Source organism: Elgaria multicarinata, chromosome 4, assembly GCF_023053635.1.
Source record: "Elgaria multicarinata webbii isolate HBS135686 ecotype San Diego chromosome 4, rElgMul1.1.pri, whole genome shotgun sequence".
Taxonomy (NCBI): Eukaryota; Metazoa; Chordata; class Lepidosauria; order Squamata; family Anguidae; genus Elgaria; species Elgaria multicarinata.
Window position 1 is genome coordinate 117597187 of NC_086174.1, and position 24565 is coordinate 117621751.

Genomic DNA, 24565 nt, shown 5'->3' on the forward strand with positions numbered 1-24565 from the left:
GGTTACGCATTTTGAGCTAAACATTGGCCCCATTCAGAAGACACCTTAAACCATGGTTTTAACCATGGTGAATAAGGATCCCCCCTTCATGGAATCAACCGCAATGCCAATTCTCAGCAGCAAAATTGTTCTCTGTTGACAATTTTTGCAAACCTGCTCATTATTAATGCAAACTTAAATCACACTGCATCCAGTGGGACTAAAGCACGGGATTTTAGTCGACATGCTCTGTTTCAAAAAACAGGGTGCATCACACTCAAAACATTTATTCTAAAATTAATTAATCCAGCAGATCTGCCTGACCCTGGTTCTTTCTTCTCACTGATGAACACAGAATAAAAAGGGCATTCTAACATGAACAAAAATTAGCAGAGGAAAAGGTGCTCTTTTTAACTAGACTGATCATACAGATCAGTCACATGCAATGTTCTTAAATTCAGTTCATCTTCAAGTTTTAATATTTAAGTTTGGTTCATCCTCATTTGGTTCATCCTCATTTTTAAAAGTTTTTTTTTTAAAAAAAATGCTTAAGCATTTTTGTACACATTTCTCCTAATGCATGTATTTTCATGTACAATTTTGCCTAATACACACCTTTTTGCAAGCATTATGTTCCCAACATAATGCACTATTGAATGTTATTTTCTCCTAATATATGCAGTTTTGTACACATTTTTGTTTGGACAACTCTACTGCAAAATTCAGAGAAGTGCGAAGTTTCAGTTTGTGTATTGGTTTGAAAGTGCAAAATCAGGTAAGTTCACATTAAACCATGAACTGAATTAATTTCTCCTCCAGCCCTAGATGGAGGTAATAAATATTATAAATATTAGGGGTGCGCAGAATGGGCACATGAGTGAAGTAAAGGATAAAAGCTCCCTCCATAAATACACAGGGTTGAATTAACACAGAATCAGGTGTGGGTGTGAGTTAGAGATTTTTTTTAATTCCTAGGTATGAAGGGATCTGTTTCAAACTTGGCATGCCTAAAGCCTTACTTAAGAGCTATCATGGTGCCAAGTTTCATCTCTTTATCTTTAAAAATGATGGAGATGTAATCATTTGGTAATTGTCATCTGCTAATGGAACAGCTGGCTGTCAAACTTTTGGTGGCTGAGCTGTCAAAAATTTTAAAATTCCTAAAAAATCATGGGTGAAGGGATCTGTTTCAAGCTTGGTATGGCTAAAGCCCTTATTAGGAGCTATCATGTTGCCAGGTTTCATCTTTTTATCTTTAAAAATGACAGAGCTGTAAGCATTTCCATTAATTTCCATAGCCTATAATGAAGAGGTTATCCAAAAACCGGACGGAGTGCCAAACTACCTCCATTCCACACTGCGGGTATTCTGACAGTTTTTAAAAAGTCCCCTAATTGCACCAAAAGTTCAGAGCTCCATTGGAGCACTGTCGGACCCTCGGATTTTCAGTGCAGAGCACACACACCCTAATAATTAAAAAAAAAAACTGGGAAAAATTTACTCTTTCATTCTTGGAGCACTATTTTCCTGATTCAGAGCAGGAATGAGGGGGCAAGCAGAAAGTAAGCAAGCAAACAAGTAAACAAGCAGAGTACCTTGGGAATCTTATTTTCAGAGTCAGAAGGTAGGGAGAAAGACAGCGGTGAATTCAGTTCCCTGGATCTTGACAACCATGAGCAAGGTGAGTGAACCATGGTCTGAGATCTATTCTGTGATATTATTGGGGTCCTGGGTCTTGAAGATGGAGGGCAAGCTCTGAAGCTTGAGTGAACTGAATTGTTCTGAGGTGCAGGGGATTTAATAGCACAGCCCAGAGGAGTAGGTGAGGTTGCAGCTGGATGAGAAAAAGGCCAGTGAGATGATGGAGATGATGGATGCATATCTGGGTCCTTAGCAGAGGCTTGTGGTAAATGTTCTTTAGACTGATCACCAGAATGCCTAAAGGTTGGAGAGAGAGGACATTTTTCTGAAGTGGGGGAAATTGTTGTGTGCCTTTGATTGACAGCAGGAGTTGATACAGGATAGGACTTGGCAGTAAAAGTGGGGGAGTAGGTGTGTACCTTCTTAGACTTCTCAGGTTCTCGTGTTCTGTGGACAGGGGAGAGCGCCCCTTTTCTTGGCACATGGGGAGGTAAGGAAAAATGAGGTAACTTTGATTGCAAGAGAGGCGACACAACCGTTTTTCTATAGGAGGAAATTGTGGGCGACAAGGGGCGCAGTTTGTCAGGCGAAAGCGCCCTGGCATTGAGGTGACTTTTTGGGGAGAGTGACCTACATCTAAGAGTAGGACTCAACTTTGAGGATAAGGTCATGTGATTTGGCAGGTTAGAAAATACTGAAAGGTGAAAATCATCTTGACTTGGAGAATCAGACCTAATCAAAATATTTGAGGCAGATTTCTTAGGAGTTGGTGGGGTTGTAAACTTCTGGTCTATTGTCAGTGTTGAAGAGCCTAAGGAATTGCTAGAAAATGTGGCAGGACAAGATGCAGGAGAAAATGGCCTCTTGGGAGAAGACCCTGATTTCAGAAGAGCAGTCAGAAGAGAAAGCCTGGTTGGCAGAGGGGATCTTCTTCCAGATATCAGAAGATTTCCACTTGATGACATTTGGCTACTGGGGTTATTTATGCTATGTATGGTTGAAGAGGAACCGTGCAGAGGAGAAGACAGGGGCTTTGGACTGGGAGATAATAAGTGTGTTGTGATATAAATAGGAGCCACAGACAATGTGGCAAATCTCTTGGAAGGAAGAGGAGAACGGGCCTGAGGAGAGGAACTCTGAAGAGTGCCTGCTGAACTGAGAACCTGTGAAGAAGGACATGAGTCCTTGCTTGTCGAAGGTGCTGAGGAGGTGGATTCAGATTTCTTGTGAAGATTGCTAGGCTGGAGACCACCCGGTAACTGAGTACTATCTGAGAGGCTGTTAAATGGGAAGGAAGGCTTTTTCAAAATGGAAGACGGTAGACTGGAAGAAGTGGTAGATTGTATGTAGGTAGATGACTGGGATACGGAAGATCCATTTGCAGACTGCCATTGGCTATGAGATTCTTGCAGAGAAGAGGCTTGATGGACAGTAGGAGCCAGTGCGCGTTCTACCCTCAGATTAGTTGGAGAAAATAAATGAGCAACAGATGATTTATGGGAAAGATGATCAGAGGTAGACAGAGAAGTTAACTGGAGTGGGGAAAGAAAAAAGAAATGTTAAAACAGAGTAGAATCTGTGTTGTTGTTAAAATTATGCATTCCATCACCACACTCATTGCATTTGTTATGTACTTGAAGAGGAGAATGCTGACTTTTATTATTAGTGTTATACAGCATGCTGAGTGGCTAAGTGGCTGCTGTTCAATATTAAAACACCCACACATATACTTGGCTTCATTTATATGAAGAAGCTCTCTGTTTTCTATATTCAGTGCTAATTTATTTTATACCCTTCCAAAAATAATAGCACATTCACTAATGTCATTAGCAGCTACGTGATGTAAACAAAAGACACCAAAACCTGTATGTTTTTAAAACTGAGAAGGGATAGTGAGTTGCATCCAACTGACAATTTGCAAAAGGCAAATTGCCACTTTCCCCCATTGCCCTAGCAAGTGCTAGTGACGTTGTGCAAGTGTTGGTTTACTCTTGTGCGTCATTAGCTGTAGAGCTGCAACACGGTCAGATGCTCCCTATACTAGTTATACTATTGAACTCACTAACACAGGATGTAGTGATGGCCACCAATTTGGATGGCTTTAAAAGAGGGTTAGATAAATTCCTGGAGGTGAAGGCTATCAATGGCTACTAGCCCTGATGGCTGTGTGCTATCTCCAGTATTCGAGGCAGTTAGCCTGTTGCACCATGTCCTGCTTTGTTGGTCCATGGCCAATGGCTGGTTGGCCACTGTGTGAACAGAGTGCTGGACTAGATGGACCCTTGGTCTGATCCAGCATGGCACTTTTTATGTTCTCATGTTCTTACTAGTGGACACTTTTTGTACAACGGAGCTGCAAGTTGACCCACTTGTGCTCACAATTATTCATGCGTAAATCTCAAAGAAGTTGACATGCATGTAGAAGCATGGCTGTGTTTTGGATTATAGCAACTTGGCAGATTCCTTAGCATACAAATCAGAATGTAACTGTAAAATTGTCATTGGATGCAAGCCAGTACCTGTTATATATGTTTAGGATTTGCATTTTCTTCCATAAAAGGAAATGCTCCATACATGCATGAGGATTGTTTGCACCAATACTTTTCCTTCTCATTAAAAACAACACGGAAGTCCTTGTGCACATACAAACCTTGTGTGCATATGGACAATGGATTTGCACTACCTGATTTGTATGTAATATATATTGTTTTTCTAGCTCTTGATGAAAGGCTCTTCTTGCCTTGCTCAACACCAGTAACAAAAGGGGCAATCCAAATCAGGATTGCAATGGTTAAAGCACCCCTCTCCCCACACCCATGCTAGGGTCCCAAAAAAAGTGAATTATGTGCTTACGCACATAATTTACCATCACAAGCCCAGGTCTGCATAGGCAGTCAGATTAGTGTGGGTAGAAATTAGCATTGCCAAAGGAATGTTAAAACAAAAACATTAAGGAATATTGCAATTCCCAAAAATTAAAGGCATGTTTTTGGTCGCTGTTTGCCTATTTCTAAAATGCTAACTGTTTTAGAGCTTATTCATGTGACCAGTTTTCACACTCACTTCCCTTTTCTGTTCCCTACATTTTTGGGGTACAGTAAAAATGGTCTTCTGAATGCTTCAGAGTACTGTTAAGTTTTCCTGGTTCAATCAACATAGTGTGTTCCGATCTCAACACATATTGGAACATTCTGAAAACTGCAGCAGGAGTGAGTGGCATTTTTTATTATTATTTGTGGCAGAAAGGCAGGATATTAACCAACTAAATAAATAAATAAGGGACCATGAGACAAGTGTTGAGAGAGCAAAGCTGAATTCAGGGAAACAATCCAGAATCCAACTCAAGCCTGGGCAGCTTAATCCATCACGCTGTACTCATCACGCTGAATAAATTCCCATTACTTCTTTCCAAGGTCCTTCTGTAATACACAGGAAGCCTCTGGGTGTAGCTTGGCTATAGGAAGTCCTCCTTATACTCCACAGCAGCATTTACAGCAAGAACTCACTGTCTACTTTCCAAATGGTATTTTTCTAGAATCCTTCTTTCACCCGCATCATACGCAATGACTCTGCATATCTGTAAATCTTTGCTTGCGCATACTGGGAAACCATTTACATGTGATGATCCACATGTGGGATCCTTGCAATTTCTTATATGGAAACAAATTAGGAAGCAGCCATATATTGGTCCATCGTGCTCAACATGGTCTACAGCAGGGGTGGAGAAGCACACGCCCTGGACCCCAAGTTCCAGCTCTCTGTAAGTGTGTACATGCCTGTCTGGCTGCTCCCAAATATAAAACATTTTTGAAAATAAGAATATGAAATGATGCTGTGGAAACCAGTGGCTGCTGTCCCTGCCCTCATCGCCTGCTGCTCTTTAGCTTGTCACTGGAGAGGGGAGCTGGGCTGCAGGTCCCTGGACTTTGGTCCCAAGTTCCAGGCCTAGCTGCACCACTGATCATGAAGTGAAACAACACGGAAACAGTTGGCAATCATTTTTCAATGGGTTCAGTCCCATTGAAAGTACAAAAAAGTTGAATATACTATGGCCCTTTCTACACCTAAGGATTATCCCAGGAAAATAGAGGGATCATCCCAGCCTGCTTCCGGGATCCCCTGTGTGGCATTTGCCCGGGACAATCCCAGGAAAAAAGACAGGTGTAGAAACAGCCTTCTCAATGCCAGTGGTGCTGGGGGGTTTCCACCATACCAATCTCCTAGCTGGATGTACAGGTCCTATCATCTACAGAAGACAACAATATATACATGGTATTCATTCATAATAAAGTGGGTAATAAATAAACAGAACTCCAGCCAGAGCAGACCATAAAGATTACAATTCTCTCTCCCTCTCTCTCTCTCTCTCTCTCTCTCTCTCTCTCTCACACACACACACACACACACACACACACACACACACAGAGTTTGAAGAGCATTATACCTGGGCATGTTTCTGTTGACTGGTGGAACTGTAGGGACGTTCCATGTGTAATGGGAGCTGTGAAGCATTCAGCTGTCCTCTTGATGCACCACTGGCAGACACACAGGATGCATCTAAAATCTTGGCCCTTTCACAGCCGTTGCCTGCAGCCGCTTTTGTGTCTTCTTCCGAGTCCGTAATGAAGACAAACTCGGCTTTGAAAAGGTCATTTCCCTCCATTGCCTCTCCACTTGCGTTAGGTCCTGTGGGCGGGAAACCTTTGGGGTGACTCTTTGTGAAGCTGATGGCTTCACCTTTGTATCGGCTTCCCAAAGCTTGATCTTGAGAAAATGCTTCAGTCTATGAGAAAGGGCAAAAGAGAGAGAAAAGCAAATATTTGGATCATTACTATAATTTGTTCTGCTTATTTCCCTTACCAACAGAAAAAATAGGAGTTTGTAGGACTACAAGCTAACCCTACAGTAAATCAGAAAATATGCTCAACTTCTCAGAAATCAGGAAAGGTGGAGAGTGTCAGAGAAAAAGATTGGTTTTGGGTGGGTGGGGGAGTCTTTATTGTTGAAATAATGTGGTTTTCTACCATTAGCACTGATCCTCTTTCACCAGCACACTGACTGTCTGAGGACCTGATGCAAGGGTCCCTTTCTTGCCCCTTTCTAGCTACAGAAGGGAGAAAAACAGAAGAAATAATTCACATTATAGCAAGAACAATACAGAAATTGGGTGGAGGCAAGTGCAGTGAGGCAGAATGGCGAGTAAGGCCTTTCTAAACCAGGGGTGATGGGGATGGGATTCTGGCTGTGGGATACACGAAAACAAAACAATGGATCCCACGGTAATCAGAAGGACAAATGTGGGGCAACTCTCACCCCCCACCCCCACCACCACACTCACACACCATACAAATGAAATAACAAAATAGCTTTAAACCAGAACAGTCTCTGAGCAGCCCAAACAAAAGGATTTTCAGTTGGGGAGCTTGACTGTACTTGTAAATGTAAGCATTTTAGTACAAAGCAGAATTGTTCTGTTATAGGGACTCGTTCGGATTCAGGTCTTTAACTCTTCAATTGCCAGAAAGAGCACTGCTGTATTTTAAAGGGCATGCGCTCCTTCTCAGTTCTCAGAAGATTAGATTCCCCCAAGGAAACCGGCTGATCCTCCAGCCTTAATGCTACATGTGGCACTTGTGGAAGAATCCCCATTATTAATTTCTTGTGAGAACACAACTACTTTGTCAAACCAAAGGAGTCAATACTTGTAATGGTCACCTCTTTGAACAGCAGAACAGTAGCGGTCACTGGAAAGACATTAATCCAGCACTGCATACTTGCAGAATATTTCAGGTACATGGGCTATTTTACATATTAGATCTGTATAGGGTGACCATATGAAAAGGAGGACAGGGCTCCTGTATCTTTAACAGTGTATTGAAAAGGGAATTTCAGCAGGTGTCATTTGTATATATGGGGAGCCTGATGAAATTTCCTCTTCATCACAACAGTTAAAGGTGCAGGTGCCCTGCCCTCTTTAGTATCTGGTCACTCTAGTATAGCTCCTGCACCTTTAACTGTTGTGATGAAGAGGGAATTTCCCCAGGTTCTCCATCTATACAAATGACACCTGCTGAAATTCCCTTTCCAATGCAACTGTTAAAGATATAGGAGCCCTGTCCTCCTTTTCATATGGTCACCCTAGATCTGTAGTGTCTCCAGTGCTGGCTCCAGATTTCTGAGGGCCGTTGGGCAAGAGACCCTCAATGGGCCTCCTCCTCAGTGAATCTACCTTCTTACTGCGATAGTCTGCTCCTGGTCCTTTTCTCATAATGGCTACCCCTTGCTTGCTTCCCAGGCAGAGAACCAGTGAGCAGGTAGGCAGTAGCATCTACTGCTCCTCTTTCTCACCGCCATTGTTGTCTTGGCCAGAGAGTGCACAAGCAGGTTGCCATGGTGAAGAGTTCCAGGGGGTCCTTGTCAGTGGGCCCCTGGCAGGTGCCCAACCATGCCTACTCTTAATCCCATTCCTGTGTCTCCTACATGCTACAAACATGCTACAGATGTGATTGGCTGCCATTCACCTTTGTCCTTATTTAACTTCCCATTTTTGCCAACCACCTTTGTGGGTACAACAAGCTCATTCTGCATACTGTTTCCCGGGTCCTTTTCTTCCAGTTGCATGACTGGGCCAAATTATACATTACTTTAAAGATATAGTGATGTATTTAACTTTCCCCACCCTCTTTTTACCCTAAAGTAAGTACGAGAGACTGGATCCAGATTGGGACCATAGAATGTGGCTGGGGGAGGGGCTTTAACCTTGGCACCTTGCTGTGGTATCAATCCAGATTGTTCTTTTCTTTTCTTTTTGACAGTTAGAACTGATGTCTCTAGAACCTATGCCTGGTTCTTGAATTGGAGAGGTCCATTTGAGCACCTTACAGACCATAGTAAACAAATGTACTTTTGTAGGGTAGATCATGGTGGTAGATCCTTTACCCATCTTATGTAAATATGTATATTTGTTTGAAAATCAGAAGTGAATCTACATGCATACAAGTATACAAGTGTACATGCATAGGTTCATTCCAGATGTTGTAACCAACACAAAGAGCTTGGGCCAGAACCTGCTGCCACGTGTGCGTGTTCTATATGGTTAGAACATCGTATGGGGCTTAGGTGACTTGTTTTGGCTTGGGCAGTCTATCCAAAGCAACCCTTTGCTTGCTGGGGAACCTCCAATCTGTCTGTTCTCATAATCTCACTTCTACAAGGGCATATACTCTCTGGAGACCAAGGAAGTGTGACACTCTCCCATTCTGTGGTTCCTTGACACTCACACGGAACTGGAAGCCAGTGGCAAGACCAAGTCCAAGCAAGGCAGGAAAAAAATAGGACCTTGAATAACTCCAAGTGGGTCCTGCTGGTTGGAACTCTCTCCTACTAGAACCATAGGAGGATGTTGTCACAGCAGGAAGCTAAAACCAACTGAAGCCTTTGCAGGCTGACAAGACCTGTAGTGTGGTCAGGTCTGCCCCTGCTGGAAGAGCTGACTGGATTATTAAAGAACCCTCAACTGATTTTGTAGCCTGAGACTTCTGCGGGGCTGGAGAGTAGAAGATCCTGCCGGGGATGCAGGAGGGACCTGAAAAAGGCACTGGCTGTCCAACTCATGAGAAGTAGCCTGTGCCTTCTCCTCAGAATCCTCTGCTGCACATTAGAAGACCTAAGGGCTGGGTATTTAACCTTATATTCCCAAACTGTGCCTAAATTTAACAATGAAACAACCATAGAAAAGAGAATGGGATATATATTTTGAGACAATTTGGAAGATTTTCTCCCACCCTAATATCTTATAAACAAGTATTAAAATAGGAATAAGCAAGAGTCCTACTCTGTTTCTAGAGCTCCTATCCACAGGCCCCTCTGCAACTCCCGCAAGGAATTTTGTGGCATCAGCAAAGTGGAACTGTGTCGGCAGTCTTCCAAACGAAGGAACAAATGTGAACCTCAGGAATCCAGATTCAGAAGGAACCTGTAATATATACAATGAGTATATTTAACAAAGAATAGAAAATTAGTGCTGCGTTGTCCCATCTGCACCAAACCACCTTGCAGTTATTTCACTGGACTACTGCAGGAGAACATTTTCTCCAGTGCATTCATCTCTCATGAGCATTTTGCTGTTCATATTTTCCAATGTTTTTATTTTGTTTTTCCAACCAACCCTGATTGAATTTGTACATGCTGTCTCATTACACCCAAGGGAAAAATAACCTTGCAAATAAGTCCACAGAAGCCACTAGTCCAGAAACGCACCCATGGGCCCACTTGTCCACCTCTGTTAGCCATCACATCTGTGGCACATTGGCAAAGGAAAAGGAATAACCAATTCTCTCCATTTATAAAAAAATGTATGTTAATTTGAATGTAATAAATTCAAATCAATAATAATAAGGCTAGAGCAGCTTTCCCCAACATGGTGTCCTTTTGAATGTGTTGGGCTACAACTCCCAGAATCCCCCCAAGACAGTCTGGGAGTCGTAGTCCAACACATCTAGAGGAAACCAGGCTGGCAAAAGTTGGGCTAGAGGCTATAAACAAATTGTACACTAAGACTATAAGATCTAAGAATATAATATAATTCCAATGGTTTGTGCTTATGTTGTGGGAATGCTGAGTCTCAGGATGAGGGATGCTTCCAGATGGTGAGCTCCTAGTGCTACCAATCAAAAGACATTGTGTCTTTACTTCCTTAACAGGAAAAAAAAAGTTAGAAGAAGTGGTGGGAAAACACTGGAGGGTTATAAATGGAAGATGACATCATCTGGACCACCATAAAACTCTGAACAAAGAATAGAGATTGCACAATAAAAAACTCATCTGGAAGTGCCCTAGATTCCCCAAAGTACCTGCTTTTTCACTGTGAGCTGCAAAAAGTAGTTGTAAGAACTGCTTCTGATGGGAGCCACAAAAAGGGGGTAGACCCTCGATCTCTCTTATAAGGACTTGCTGGAGACTCAGGGGAAGTGAAGAATGGAAGCAGGGTACCCCAAAGTGTCAATTCAACACTTAAAACCCTGGGGATCACCTTGCTAACTGGGCAATCTTGTCCCCTTTCCCCAACTTGTCACTGTTAATGGTGTTCAAATTAGCTTCTATGGATTCTTGTCTTGTCAATTTCCTTGCAAACTTCATACTGCACTGAATTCCTTTTGACAGCGAAAACGTACAAGGACATTGACAAGACAAGGCTATTGTCCTGTTTCCCATTCACACGTGCTGTCAAACTGACATGGGGCATCCAGTGAGGCTTCTTTTATTGAGGGAAACCTCGTGGTGAAAAGCTTAATGGTTATACACTTCAGAAATACTTAAAGCTGATCGATGGTCAAAAAGCTTTAGGCTCTAAGATAACGTACAGTCAAAATGCTACTCATCACAATAACAACCTGGTTTCCCAGTTGCCATCTCAACGGTTCCAAAAACGGGTTCCAAACCCAACCAGGGGAGAGGAAAGGTTCCTGGTCTGTTCCATCAGGCAATCACAATGGGAAATTCTTGAAAGCCTTAACAAATCATCCCAACAGAGCTAGTCCAAACCCAGCCACCCATTGGTAACTCAGGGAACATGGCCAAAGCCTAAACAAGATCACAGGCTGGGTAAAAAATCTCAGGCACAAGAACTCCCATGCTGGTGCTTTAGCATTCCCTGCCTTTGAAGTTTGCAGCGCCAATTTGCAACAGATATATTACTCACACACTAAAATTCCTCAGTTTAGCCCCTGACATAATAGAAAATCATTAGCCGATATATTTTCCCCTTCAAATAAAGATTTCAATTAGATGCTTTCATTATCTCTTAAAGGATGGCAGTTTCACAGCTGAGGCGACATAATCAGAGGCAATTCAAAATTGGTATGCATTGCAATTTAGCAGAGGAAAACTCAATTACCAAACTCTGAAATTTAAATTTGTATTCAAATTGATTCTGTAAATGTTCCAGAAAAGAATTGGTGATAACAGATTAACCACCACAAACTTCACAGATGTGCCGCACTAAAACTTGCTAACTCCTAGTTAAGTAGAGACATGCCCTGCAAATGCTATATAACTCCTCTGTTTGCTTGTACATGCATAGAAAGCAATTGAAAATGTTTTGCCTCCACACCAGTTGGTAAAAAAAATAAAAAATTAATGAAGGGCAAAACACAAAGACAACAATCTATAATAGACTTGAAAATATTGAAATGTTTCTGCCCTTCTCCCGGAGAATTCCACAGCAGTCAAAACTATAGAGTCCTGTGGTACTTTAAAGTCTTACACCTATTGATGCACAAGCCCACTTTGTCAAATGCATACTTCCAACTGGGTATAGACAGAATGGCAGTGTATGGGGGAGCGAATGTTATTACAAAATGAGGCCAGGAGGCCTAATAATGTTAGATATGACACATTACAATGCACAATAATGTTAGATATGACACATTATAATGCACAACACAAATGGCTGACACAGCTGTCAGTCACTTGGAGGACACACACTGTAAGTGCAACTTGGTCATGTTCCTTCCCCTTTAAACATAGTGTCATTTTTTTTTTTTTGCAACAAACCCAACATTATTTTAAAGGATACCATGAAACAGTGGGCCTATTCAGACAACACGCTAAGCTATGGTTAGACCGTTAACGCTTTTGCAGCAAATGGTTAGTGGCCATGTTTAAATCGTGGTTATGTAGCCACCATGGATAGGAATTGTTCACACGATACGCTAAGTCATGGTGCACACGACACACACTAAGAATAATGTTTAGCTCAAAATGCTTAACCACTGTGGCTTAGCCTGTCGTCTGAATAGGGTCAGTAGCAGAAGCCATTCTCTATAGCACAGTCTGTAACATAGAATCTGTATAAAATGGATCTTGCATTCTTGAAGAAGGCAAATTATGTATGAGCATTTTATCTGCTTACAGCTAATGATGTCCAAATGTTTGGAGCCTTTTGAATGTCTTTTTAAAAGGGATTTAGTGAGTGCCATTACAAAGAGATATTTGGGAGGGGGTGTTATCTATACATGGTAATCTAGGATCCTGTTTGTGAGCCCACTGAGGAAACATTGCACACACTGCTTAATAATTTCATAGACTGACGGCTCACAAGATCTCTTCCAAAGCCGAAACCATGCATATTACATTTCTATTGTTCAACAGTGTTACATTAGAATTCCACCTCAGTTTCTTAATGTTAAACAGTTTTGGTGATCTTTTAATCCAGGTTCCTTCATCTCAGACAGAATGCCTATTCCTACAGTATCTTCACACTGTACAATTTTTTTTTCAAAAAATAGATTAAAAAACCCTCTGTTCAGCTTATTCAATTGTGCTCACCCATGTTAAATAATAATAATAATAATAATAATAATAATAATTTTAAAAAATCTGTTTATATGGAAAACTAGCTTGGCGGGTAGAAAACTAGTCTAGAAACCTTTTCCATTAGGTCCTAGTTGCCTATGAATAGAAAGGAGTCTGGTTATATAGGCAAGCATTCTAATATGGGAACACTCAACCTGCATTCTCAAGTGGTACTTTCATGGGAGGACTATACATGAAACCGTTATTGAAAATGTAGTTCAGCTCCAAATAACGTATGCATCTGACTCGCTGACAGACCTGTGGTATCCAGAATTTCACAAAACTGTCAACAATGTTACAATTTATGTTACAATTTATGGCTCTCATTTTGGGTTACCCAAAGCATTAAAACAGCATATCTAATTGGCATAGTTCAGAGGTATTTGCGACATCACCAGCACTTTCACTAGGCCTGTCACATACACCCTTCTCAGGCCAAGCACTACCACTTGAAAACCTGAGGGAGCAATAAATAAAACCTTTCTCCTAGCTATGAGGGAGACAGGTTTAATATAAGTTCTCTCAAAATGTACTCTGGGAATACTCTGGTGTGGGTGTTTATTAACTGTAAGGGAGGTAAATAATGCCAAGCTGACACATGGTATTTCGTAGCTAACAAAATTAAAATAAGTTTATTGTTGTTTAAAAGCTTTAAATTAAAATATCATATGCTCAATCCTGCCTGATCTAAACTCTCCACACACCAACCACCTCACTCGCTTTACACCAATCCTAAGTCCCTAGAATCCAAACTCTTCTTACTCTACAACTAAACAACTCTCCTCACACACACTCAAACTCACATACCTCACAAACTCCCAACACTGTCCTTATGCTTTTATATTGTTGTTTTTATGGTTTTAAATTTTATATACTTTTTAAGTGTTTACTGTTTTTAACTTTTGTAAACCGCCCAGAGAGCTTCGGCTATGCGGCGGTATATAAATGTAACAAATATATAAATATATAAATAAATAAATATACTCCTTTCCCCCATACCTATTACATCATAAACCACGCCCACTCAGTTCTAACATTCTATACTTACCAGACATACAAACTTAGACATATGCAATATACACAGTATTCCACCCTGCTCTATATGCCACACATATAAGGGAACATGTTCCACATAGCTGGTTCCCCATATTCACCCTGGAGGCAGTCTGGGAGAATTTTTTTAAAAATACTTCTCTTCCCCTGGAAAATGTCAATGGTTTATTGTGTGCTACAATGCTAGACAAGGAACAAAGGAAGCCACAATCCAGATGAACTCTTTGTTTACATGGGAAACATACTTCCACCTGCAAAAGTGGAACAGATGGTGTCCAAAATACATAACCTTCATTCAAAAACACCTATTCTATTTCACTAAATTAAAAGAACATTTAAAGTCTAAGCTTAAGCATGTCTCTCTGGAGGCATGTCCAATGGGGCTTACTGCTTATATACTATAATATGTTTAAGGAATTCCATCTTAACATGAAGGGCTGTATCCAAAGTTAGATTGACTTAAGTCCAATTCATTTCAATGGGTCTACTCTAAGTCGGACTAATGTTGGAAACAAGCCACTATGTTTATACTGGGGGTAACAATGCAATGGTGTTTTTTTTAAGATTAATGTTGAATAGCAACCTATGGTAAACCTAGAACATCTTCAAAAATTATAAAATGCTACTATATATTTTTAGAAAGGCACCATACCTGTTCTCTGTAAAGGAAATTTAGTGTAGAACTTTCTTTTGCATCTCATATCCCACTCCGTTCTCCATGTTGTGTGGGCTGCTGGCTGGAAGACGGGTGTTTGGGGCAGGGGGGGACCAAAAACATTAAATACATAAAGTGGATTTGTGCATGAGTCCCAGGGAAAGAATACATTCCAGCCACTTAAGTACTCACTCTAGAGAGTCCTTTAATGGGATAGTCAGAGAGTAGGCAGTTTGTGTGGGCAAAAGAAGAATTTGAGGCATAAAGGCTTGATTTGTTCAACTCCCAAGTTACTAAAATGTGACATTATAATAGTGTAATGGCTGCTTCCTAATGTCAAGAGATATCAACGAATTATTTCCATTGGGCAGGAGCTTTAGACTAAACTACTTAAAGCATTATACTAAAAATATTTATTTTCTCAGTATTAAATATACTGCATACATTACAAAGTACAAGGCATTCCTTTATTCCTGGGGAAAAAATCCTGGCTTCACTTGATACTGTTCAGTATAAATTTTCAGACTAGACTGAAAATTAGCAAGCTGTGCACTCTAATACAGCTAGAATATAGCGAGAGTGACCAGATCCAAAAGAGGGCAGGGCTCCTGCAGCTTTAACTGTTGGGATGAAGAGGGAATTTCACCCGGTGCTGCATACATGCCAATGACACCCATCACATGGAGAGCCTCCATCAGATGCTCCTGGCAGCCCTTGACCAACGTTTGCAGGCTTTCTAGATGATGACAGATGTCCACACAGTAAAACATTCTTACTGTTAAAGGTGAGGATGCAGAAGACACCACCAGGATGCCAATCTTGGTTGCATATTCACAGGAAGTGCACAATGCGCTTTGGCTTTTAAATAGGTCCGCTGAACAGGCGGTAGTGACTTCTATGGAAAACATGTCCCTGTTGTCAAGCTTTGTTTTCTCTTGGGCTTGGTCTGTTCTTAACCTTGTAGGAATCTCAGGATAATAGTTGTGCCCCGCAGTCAGCTGGCCTAAGAGTATTAGTCCAGTTTGGACAATTCCCCAATTTGGGGAATTAGGAGTTGATTAGAAGGCAGGAATGGTCCATTTAGAGCAGGAGTGAGGAACATCTGGCCCATGAACCAACTCCTGCCCTCCTAGGTTCTCCAGATGGCTCACACACCCTGTCTCCTGACCATCAATTATTTGGTGATTTTTACAGCTTTTGCCAGGTTTTCCATTCCAAAAAGTTGAAATGCCTCTCCTAAAGCAGTAGTGTAGATCCTGCCAAAGTTACTGTCAGTAAGAGTTTTAATATGCTACTATTTTGGACTCAATGGCTGAGTTCAGACGACACGCTAATCAACTGGGGGATGGGGATGGGGGTGGGGTGGGGGGTAATAGGAACAGAATAGGAAACAACCATTGATCAGTGTGTCATCCGAATTCAGCCAATGATTTTGCAGTTCACCCTGCCCAAAACAGGAATGCAGCCCCTGAGAGTTTCCCCAAATTCAGTTCTCTGGCTGAAAAAGGTTCACCATCACTGATTGAGAGGAAGTGGGTTTCTATGCTGAGAATCCACTGCTTTGAGATTTGATTGATTGTCTTCATATACTCACCCAGCCTCCTGGAAGCTTCTTCCCAGCAGTGCTCCTCCTACATTGCCTATGTGTGAGTATTAAACACCCATGTGGGAAGAGAAGATCACATGGGTCTTTCCTATCCAATCAGCACTCTTCTTCCTGGAGGGTTGCTAAGAAATACACACTTTGTTTGCTCTTTCTGTAACACACACACACACACTGCAGCTGTGTGAGGTAGCACCATGGGGAGACAGTTCCTACGCAGGCCCTTGAAAGTGTGGAGAGGAACTTTACTTTGAGTAACTTTGCTAACAGCAAGATAGCTACTTCAAACCAGATTGAGCCTCTGAAACAGAGAAAAATTGATGAAGAGCTATCACTGAAGTCTCCAAGGCAATCGCTGTTGCTGGTAAGGTGGGTTTTTTAAAAAATATATTTTCCAAAGTTTTGATCAATCATCTGACACATTTAACAAGGAACACCAGTAAGCTATATCTGTCATTCTTTGCTCAGAGAAGACCAAAGTAATTAAGTCCCTTCGGTATATATCAATATGTTACACCAATAATTGACAATTGCCTCAGTGGGAAACCAAAAACATTTCCAGCCAAAAATGTCACACAGCTAAGAAGTATGTGTTTGTCCCGAAGCTGCAAGTATATTAGGAAGAGTCATAACCTTAAACACCAACTGCAGAGTAGAATTGGACAAAATTGTTATTATCCAAACTAATCTCAAAGGAAATGTTATTATGGTATCTCAGAACATGTACAAAATTTCCATAACCAGAATTTAGTTATATGTATTACTCAGAGTGATGGACCACTACCTCCATTTCCAGCTTACTCTTGCTTAAAGGTTTTCATTCCTCACCAGAACTCCAGGCATGCACTTGAATTTCTTGTGTGCACAGACTTTCCCATTCAGCATTCTTTCTAGGGTGCTCCTGTTTTAATGTTTTTAGTGATTTGCTGATTGTTTTGACATCATTGACATCAGACACCACTCAATGACATGATTGACATCGGACACCTCTCTTGTAACACAACTCTCCTTTCCCTCTTCTTTATGAATTTTCTTTACTCCATTTATACAACTGTTGGCAAGTTGGTTTGTGAAATCAACTCAGAGTTTTGTTTTGTTTTTTGAAAGTTTGCAAACATTAACACTGAGATGCTTAAAATAAAATATTTCCTTTCTTGTTTCCTCAGCTTAAAATAGCCAACTAACTGTGTCCTATCCTTTCCATTTCTGCTCACAGGTATGTCCTGTTGAATTCAAAATGGGGGTTAATTTCGGGTAAGTGGATATCGGATTGCAGCCTAATTCTAATTAAAAAAATCTTCTCTGGTACTGTTGATTTGCTGGAACTTGTGTCCTATTTCTACCCTCCTCTGGTCATTTTCTAAAATCATGCCTACTAACTATGTCAGTGGTAAATAGGGCCCAATAAATCTGTAATGCTATGAGGTGGTATTTATTAAAATAGAAGAGAGTAATCTAAGAAGAAAAGTATTAAAACCTCAAAATGGAGGCAGGCTTGGCTTTGTAACCCTTCACATTCATGCTGCGGGTCAATCCAGCATGATTTGTGCTTCTGGGATAACCAATGTTCAAGAACACATCCCATTCCCTTTGAGTACATTTTTGAGTACATTTCATGTGCTGATTCTCTAACATCTATTTAAGCTGCAATCCTATATGTACACACTAACCTCTGAGTAAACCCCATTGAATGCAACTGGACTTACTTTTGAATAGTCATGCATAGGATTGCACTGTTCATTGAGTTTAATAGGTTGGTTGGAGGGTGGGGGTTGCTAGCAGAGCTTCTAGAGTGCCTTAGACAAGGCGACTGACAAAGTAGCATTTGATGCAGAGGAGAAAAGGACACCCAGCTTTCCCACCCCCACACCACCCTGAAACTTTCATTAGCACTACCAGGCTATGTTGCTTTATGCCACTTCAGATGGCATGAATGCCCCACAGAGTACTGGGAACTGTCATTTGGGAAGGATGCCAAGAATTATGTTAGATCAGGGGATGGCAACTTGTGTCCTTCCAGATGTTTTGGCTATGCCTCGATGGGAGTTATAGGGAGGAATACATATCTAGCCTCTTTGCAGAACTAACTTATCAGGGTTCCCTGGGAAGGGCTAATAATCACTTTTATCCACTTTAATGACTATATCCACTGGCACAGCATAAACATTATCATGCTGCTCAATGAGGGCAGAAATTGTCCTGCTTTGAATTTTCTTGCTTCGGAGGAACTTAAACTGAGATTAATGGCAGGTATTCTCCACTAATTTTCTCCACGATTAAGTTGAGATATTCTTCTTCTTTTTTTTCCTTTTCCTCCTATGAGCACTGACATCCTTAGTACTGCAGCTGTGGCAGTTCAGCCAACTAGAGCGAGTCATGCAATAGTTGTTGTTACTGGAGTCAAGTTCTGAAACTATTCTTAGAGTCCCACACCCTACGGTGGAAGGTGAACATACTATACTGTTGATGAGTCATATTGATGACAAGAGTCAGTAACATCAATGCAATGATCGGTTTTTCCACTATGTCCATTTCAGCAGACATTCAACCCTACTCCGAAGGGAAGCAAAAACAGACCAAACCTCTGCATAATGTAGAAGGATGTCTGCCTCCCTTAACTATTAGATTAACGATTAATTAGATTTAAACTAGTAAGATAATAAATAGGATGGAGTTCAGTGCATTCCACTAGCTTTACGTCTTGCCTGCTTATATAACTGAGTTGGGAGCCAATCCAACAGCACATTCAGATGTCACAAAATCAGCTCTTACTAAATGCAAAGAGAGAGGGCAGAATCAAGTCAAATGTTGCAGTGTTTTTCTTAATTCTCCTCATTCAAATCAAGTGTTTAATGTTGACTGGACTGCTCTATAGTATCAGGTTCTTGAGTGTATTTGATTAATAGAGTGACTCTTCTTTTCTTTTCTTTTTATTAGCCCGCACAAACATGCAGACCTAATCCTATGCACATTTACTCTGAAATTTACCTGGCAACTAGGGGTGTACAGAGCAGGTCTGTTCCTCCCTGAAATTCGGGGTGCAGCGCCGATAAGGCAATTCCCCATCCTGATTTTTGGGGCGGCTCTGTCTCCCTGCACCATCAGGTAAAATCAGTCCATTTTCAAAGAACCACTTTGGTCAATGGGAATTAATTAACAAAAATGCTAACATCTCCATCATTTTTAAAGATAAAGAGATGAAACTTGGCACTCTGGTAGTTGCCAAGTTGGATGCAGATCCCTTCATCCTTCATTGTTAGGATTTTTTTTTTTAAAAAAAAAACACCCTCCAACCATTCCCCAACCCATCATACACACACACACTTCAGATGCACTTCATCGTCTCTCAAGAGAGCTTGCAGAAATTTCAGAAACTAGAAACCTACTACAAAAATCAAAGTACCCTGTCTCCATGAGTGGAAGAAGAACACACACACACAATAACACACACAATAACACACACACAATAACACACAAAGGAGAGTGTGAGGCGTACTACAAGAAGCAAATAAAAGCAGACAGAAACACAGAGAAAAGAAAACCCAGCAGAGCAAGCTGGCTCTGGCCATGTTGGGAGAGGGACAGGTGTTTCTTCTAGTTCCCCACCCAAAATTAGGTGCCCCCCTTTCTCTGCTGCTGCTGGGCCTTCTGAAGTGCAGAAGAAGTTGCATGTGGGTGGTCTTGAGGTTCCACCCGCACCTTTTCCTGCAAAATGCAAGTCTAGTGCCTGCGATCATTTTTCTTTGGTGATGGAGGATCCTAGCTATGCTAGATCATAAAAGGCTGCACCCCCTTCAAGACAGCAGTTAGTCTCAGGCTGGCAGCAGCAGTGGCAGTGCTGTGGGCAAGGTTCCCACCCAAACACCCCACCCATAGGTAGGCCACACTGGACCAGTGAGGCATGGGCAGAAGGGGCTTCAAAATGCCCCAGATAAGAAAATTCTAGGGAAAGTTGATGGAACTGTCCCATTTCCGTGCTATTCAGTCAACCTCAGTCGCATTGTGAAAGAGCAGTGCTATGGGCTCTTTCTGTTTCATTTGCAATCCCTCCCCCTAAGTAATGTGATTGGAGGGGGGACAGGAAGGAGACTCCAAGGCAACTTGAAACAGGACACCTGTTTTTTCACCTGTTGATTTTTCTGTTGTTGGTTAGCCACAGATGTCATTCTCAAAACTACCCCTCCCTCACCCCTCAGCGTCTTCCTAATATGGAAGTGTTCAGTTAGTTGTCCATCATCAACATGAAACGAGCCCTCACATCGCCTAAAAAACCTTTGGATACAGATCTCATTGGGGCTCCAAATGATCTTCTAACTGCACTGTGGGTTTCTGTCATTTTTTGAACCACCCCCTAACTGCACCACAAGTTTGGAGGTCCATCAGAGGTCCATCAAACTTCCCAATTTTCAGAGTGGAGCACACACCCCTACTGGCAACTGTTCTAATATCTTTCTGGGACCATGAAGAGACCTTTTGTAAGCCAGCCTGATGCTAAGAACAAACAAAGAGTCCTGCTGAAGCCAGCCAAAGGCCTGTCTAGTCCAACTTCCGGTTCCCAGATGCCTATGGGAAGCCGTCTCCTGTTTTTGGTCCCCAGCAACTGGTAGGCACCAGATAGTATCATGACCAGGGCGAGGGGGGCCCAGTGGGGCCAGTTGGCATGGGCCTATGATTTTGAGGGGGCCTACTCCGAGTTCCCCTGGTAGAGGCAAAGGGGGACCCTTTGGTAAAGTTTTGTTACAAAGTAGATCTCCTGTGAGTGAGCAGTGCTAACATTGACAAGGCAAAGTTGCTTGATTTTTCTGTTGTTGTTGATGAATTTGCCCAAAGAAAAGCACGTAAAGCATTTCTGAATGTGAAGAAGTGATGTCTTATATACATCTCGAATAAAAGCGCTTGCCATTACCTTTTTTAAAAATAAATCGTTCTAGTTCATATGTATTTAGAACTGATTAAAAAAAACCTTAATGAGCAGTTTGAAATGGGGCCTACATTTCCCATCTGGCCCAGGCCTATTACCAGCTTTGCCCAGCCCTGATCATGACTAGTAGCCACTTATGGCTTTATCAATTTGTCCAATTCTCTTTTTAAACCATTTAAATTGGTGGCCATCACCACATCTTGGATTGAGGGTTCCATAGTTTGACTATGTGCTGCAAAAATGCATTTTAAAGGCAGGGTAGAAATCTAAAAAAAAATTAAAAGACAAGAAATAAGTAAATTCTCACTGTGTTGAATGGGTCTTACTCTTAGAAAAGTATGCATAGGATTGCAGTTATAGCCATTACATATCGGTCAAGGTTTAAATATTTCCAGGTGTACATAATGATCTTCTAGGTCTTTTTTTTTTTTTTTGGTGCTGGCAGTGTTGCGTAGTGGTTAGAATGCTAGACTGGGACTTGGGCGACCTAGATTCTAGGCCAACTGGCGATGAAGCTCACTGAATGATTTTGGCCACTCACTGACTCTCAGCCTAAGTATTTCACCAGGTTGGGGAGATAGAATTTAGAAGAGAAGGACCGTGTGAGCTGCCTTGAGTTCCTGGAGGGGGGAGGTGGGGAGGTGGCATGTAATCTATATAAATAAAAATGTAAATGTTTGTTCGAAACAGACGTTATATCTCCGAAAGTTCTTCACCGATTGCTTTGAAATTTTGACACAACGTTGCATTCGAATATGCGAGCGTTGTTATGTAACTATGTTCTATATGGGGTCAAAAGTTTGTCAAAAATAGGTCTCCTCAAAACCAGTCCTGCTGATCATTGTGACATCGCCAACCAGTAGGCCAATCCACTGCCTCTGCCTCCTCTCCTATTTGCATATTCTCTCGCAATTGGCTGAGTGAATATAGATGTCACACCTGTGACAGTTACACGTTCTGAAGAAAGGTAACTGCAAGGAGTTTCCACTAACCTCACCATAAAAACATCCTTTTTAAAAAAACCAAACAATCTGCTTTACTTCATCCAAATTATGCCTCGCAGAAGATCACACTTAAGTCGTCATACTCACAGAGCGGAAGCACTGCGATGAGAAATTGCAAATCAGACTGAGGAAGAACGGACATCAGCAAACGAGAAAAAAAGAAAAAGAATGCCACAAATATGTGCCAAGGAACCAGACAAGCAACGTTCAGCCAGACTTGAGGATGCACGGTTGAGAGCACGGCAATCACATTCTACAGCTTCAGATCTGTTTTGTTCTCAATAGAATGAACGTGACAGGCTGAGAGTGGCTGAAAGACGTCAACGAGAAACAGCACATCAGCGTCAAACACGACTTCGTGGTAAACAATCACACGATTACAATCGCCTTGCATTCCGGTACAACCCAGCTGATGATTATAATTTGAGGCGGCATGTTCTCATCGGCACTATGACTGAAGTGTGTCCTTATTGCAAGGCTCTTAAATTTAATGGAGAAACAAAAGGAATGTGTTGCGCTGCTGGAAAAATTAAACTGCCTCAACTTGGAGAACCACCAGAGCCATTACAAACTTTGCTTGCCGGATATACCGCAGAATCAAAGCAATTCCTATCTAATATCAGGAAATACAACTCATGCTTCCAAATGACGTCGTTCGGCACAGAAATCATCACAGCTCCATTTATGCCAACTTTCAAAGTCAAAGGACAAATTTATCATAAAGCCGGCTCCTTCCTTCCGTTTCAAGATAGTCAACATAAATTCCTACAAATGTATTTCATTGGTGATGGCAATGATGAATTGAATGCACGCTGCGGAATTTATACCGGCATAAAAAGGTCCATTGTTTCAAAACTGCAACAGCTACTTCACGAAAAAAACAATTTAGTACATTTGTTCAAAACAGCAATTGACATGATGCCATCTGATACACACAAGATTGTTATTCATGCTGACAAAACACCTGCCGGAGAACATGTGCGAAGATTCAATGCTCCAACTATAGACGAAGTGGCAATTGTTATAGTCGGAGATCAATCTTGACAGGACCTTTCAAAAGTGAAGATGTCCTCATTCCTCGCATTCCTATGATTCCAACAGATATGCCATTTCAATTTAAGAGATTGTAATTCCCAATTCGATTGGCGTTTGCAATCACCATCAACAAAGCTCAGGGCCAATCTTTAGAATTGTGCGGTTTAGATCTAGACACAGGTTGCTTCTCACATGGACAATTATATGTTGCATGTTCTAGAGTCGGCAAACCAGACAATCTCTATATCTACACAGACAATGGAACAACTAAAAATATTGTATATCCACAAGCATTGTGAAATTAAACATATTAGAAACATCCGCTTTGTCTTTTCTTTCTTTTCAATTTAACCAGACTGAGCCACAGCAACGCGTGGCAGGGTACAGCTAGTAAATAAATAAAATATCAAGCAATTTCAGTAGTCACGAGGAGTAGAAAAATATGGCACCCCCTTTAGTTAATTGCACTGCTCTGCACTGATGCACTAACTGATTGCATTGAACTGTAGAGCTACTTGACTTTTGAGTCTCTGGACAATCTGAATTAATGATGATTACATTGAATTGTAGAGCTAATTAAATATAATAATAATAGACCAATAATTCTACAAATGGAATATTCGTAATAATCTGGGAAGGTAAGATTAATGTGTTAGTTGTGAATAAGGTTCTGCTCCTCATGAAAGTCTCCATAAAGGAAGTGTCCTGTTTCAAGTGGCCTTGGAGAAAACTAGAAACAGGCTGTTCTTTCGGCCTGCTTCATTTTGGGGTGTCTTGTGAGTTGAGAGGCAGGGAACTTGACCACACAGGAAGTCTCGGAATGTGTCAATTCCTCCCACATGGTAGCATGGAAGGGCATCAGATTTTAATGATTATCCATAACATCATACACATACAGCAGAATTACAATTATGTTTTTACCAAAATCCACAAATAGTGTTTTGAAGGATTTGGGCCAAATGTATTGGACAGTGAAATTCAAAAAATGTATGTATGATCCAGTCCAAGTTGAGAATGTGCTTAAATCTTCTCCACTGAAATCAATCTACTTTTGAGTGGATTCTGCCCATAGAGATAGTATGTGTGTGTTATATACGTGTGTGGGGGAGGGAGGGGGAGGGGGAGGGGGAGGGAGAGAGAGCATTTTCCTGAATTTTTTGTTGGCAATCATATCCTTTAGCCTTCAGCAGAATGGCAGAAGAATATTTTTTTCTGTTGAAATATATTTATCTGTCTTTGAGCCTTAGGTGGAATTTAGCTATTACCTAGATATTGCCCTCTCTGTCTGTAATTGTTCTATTTCATTAAGTTTAAAGTGG

At 41.3% G+C, this 24565-nt stretch overlaps 1 protein-coding gene across 2 annotated transcripts in view; it reads right to left on the reverse strand.

The window, feature by feature from the left end:
• Nucleotides 1-24565, reverse strand: part of MLIP (muscular LMNA interacting protein) — a 74804-nt gene that overhangs the window by 40714 nt on the left and 9525 nt on the right. The window contains exons 2-4 of one of the 2 annotated variants that reach the window (XM_063125052.1): nt 9455-9595; nt 6065-6403; nt 1575-3152 (exon numbers count right to left, since the gene is read on the reverse strand). In XM_063125052.1, coding sequence (XP_062981122.1) covers nt 1575-3152; nt 6065-6403; nt 9455-9595 — 2058 coding nt within the window. The remainder of the gene's footprint in view (nt 1-1574; nt 3153-6064; nt 6404-9454; nt 9596-24565) is intronic. The other variant, XM_063125051.1, reaches the window with a different exon arrangement.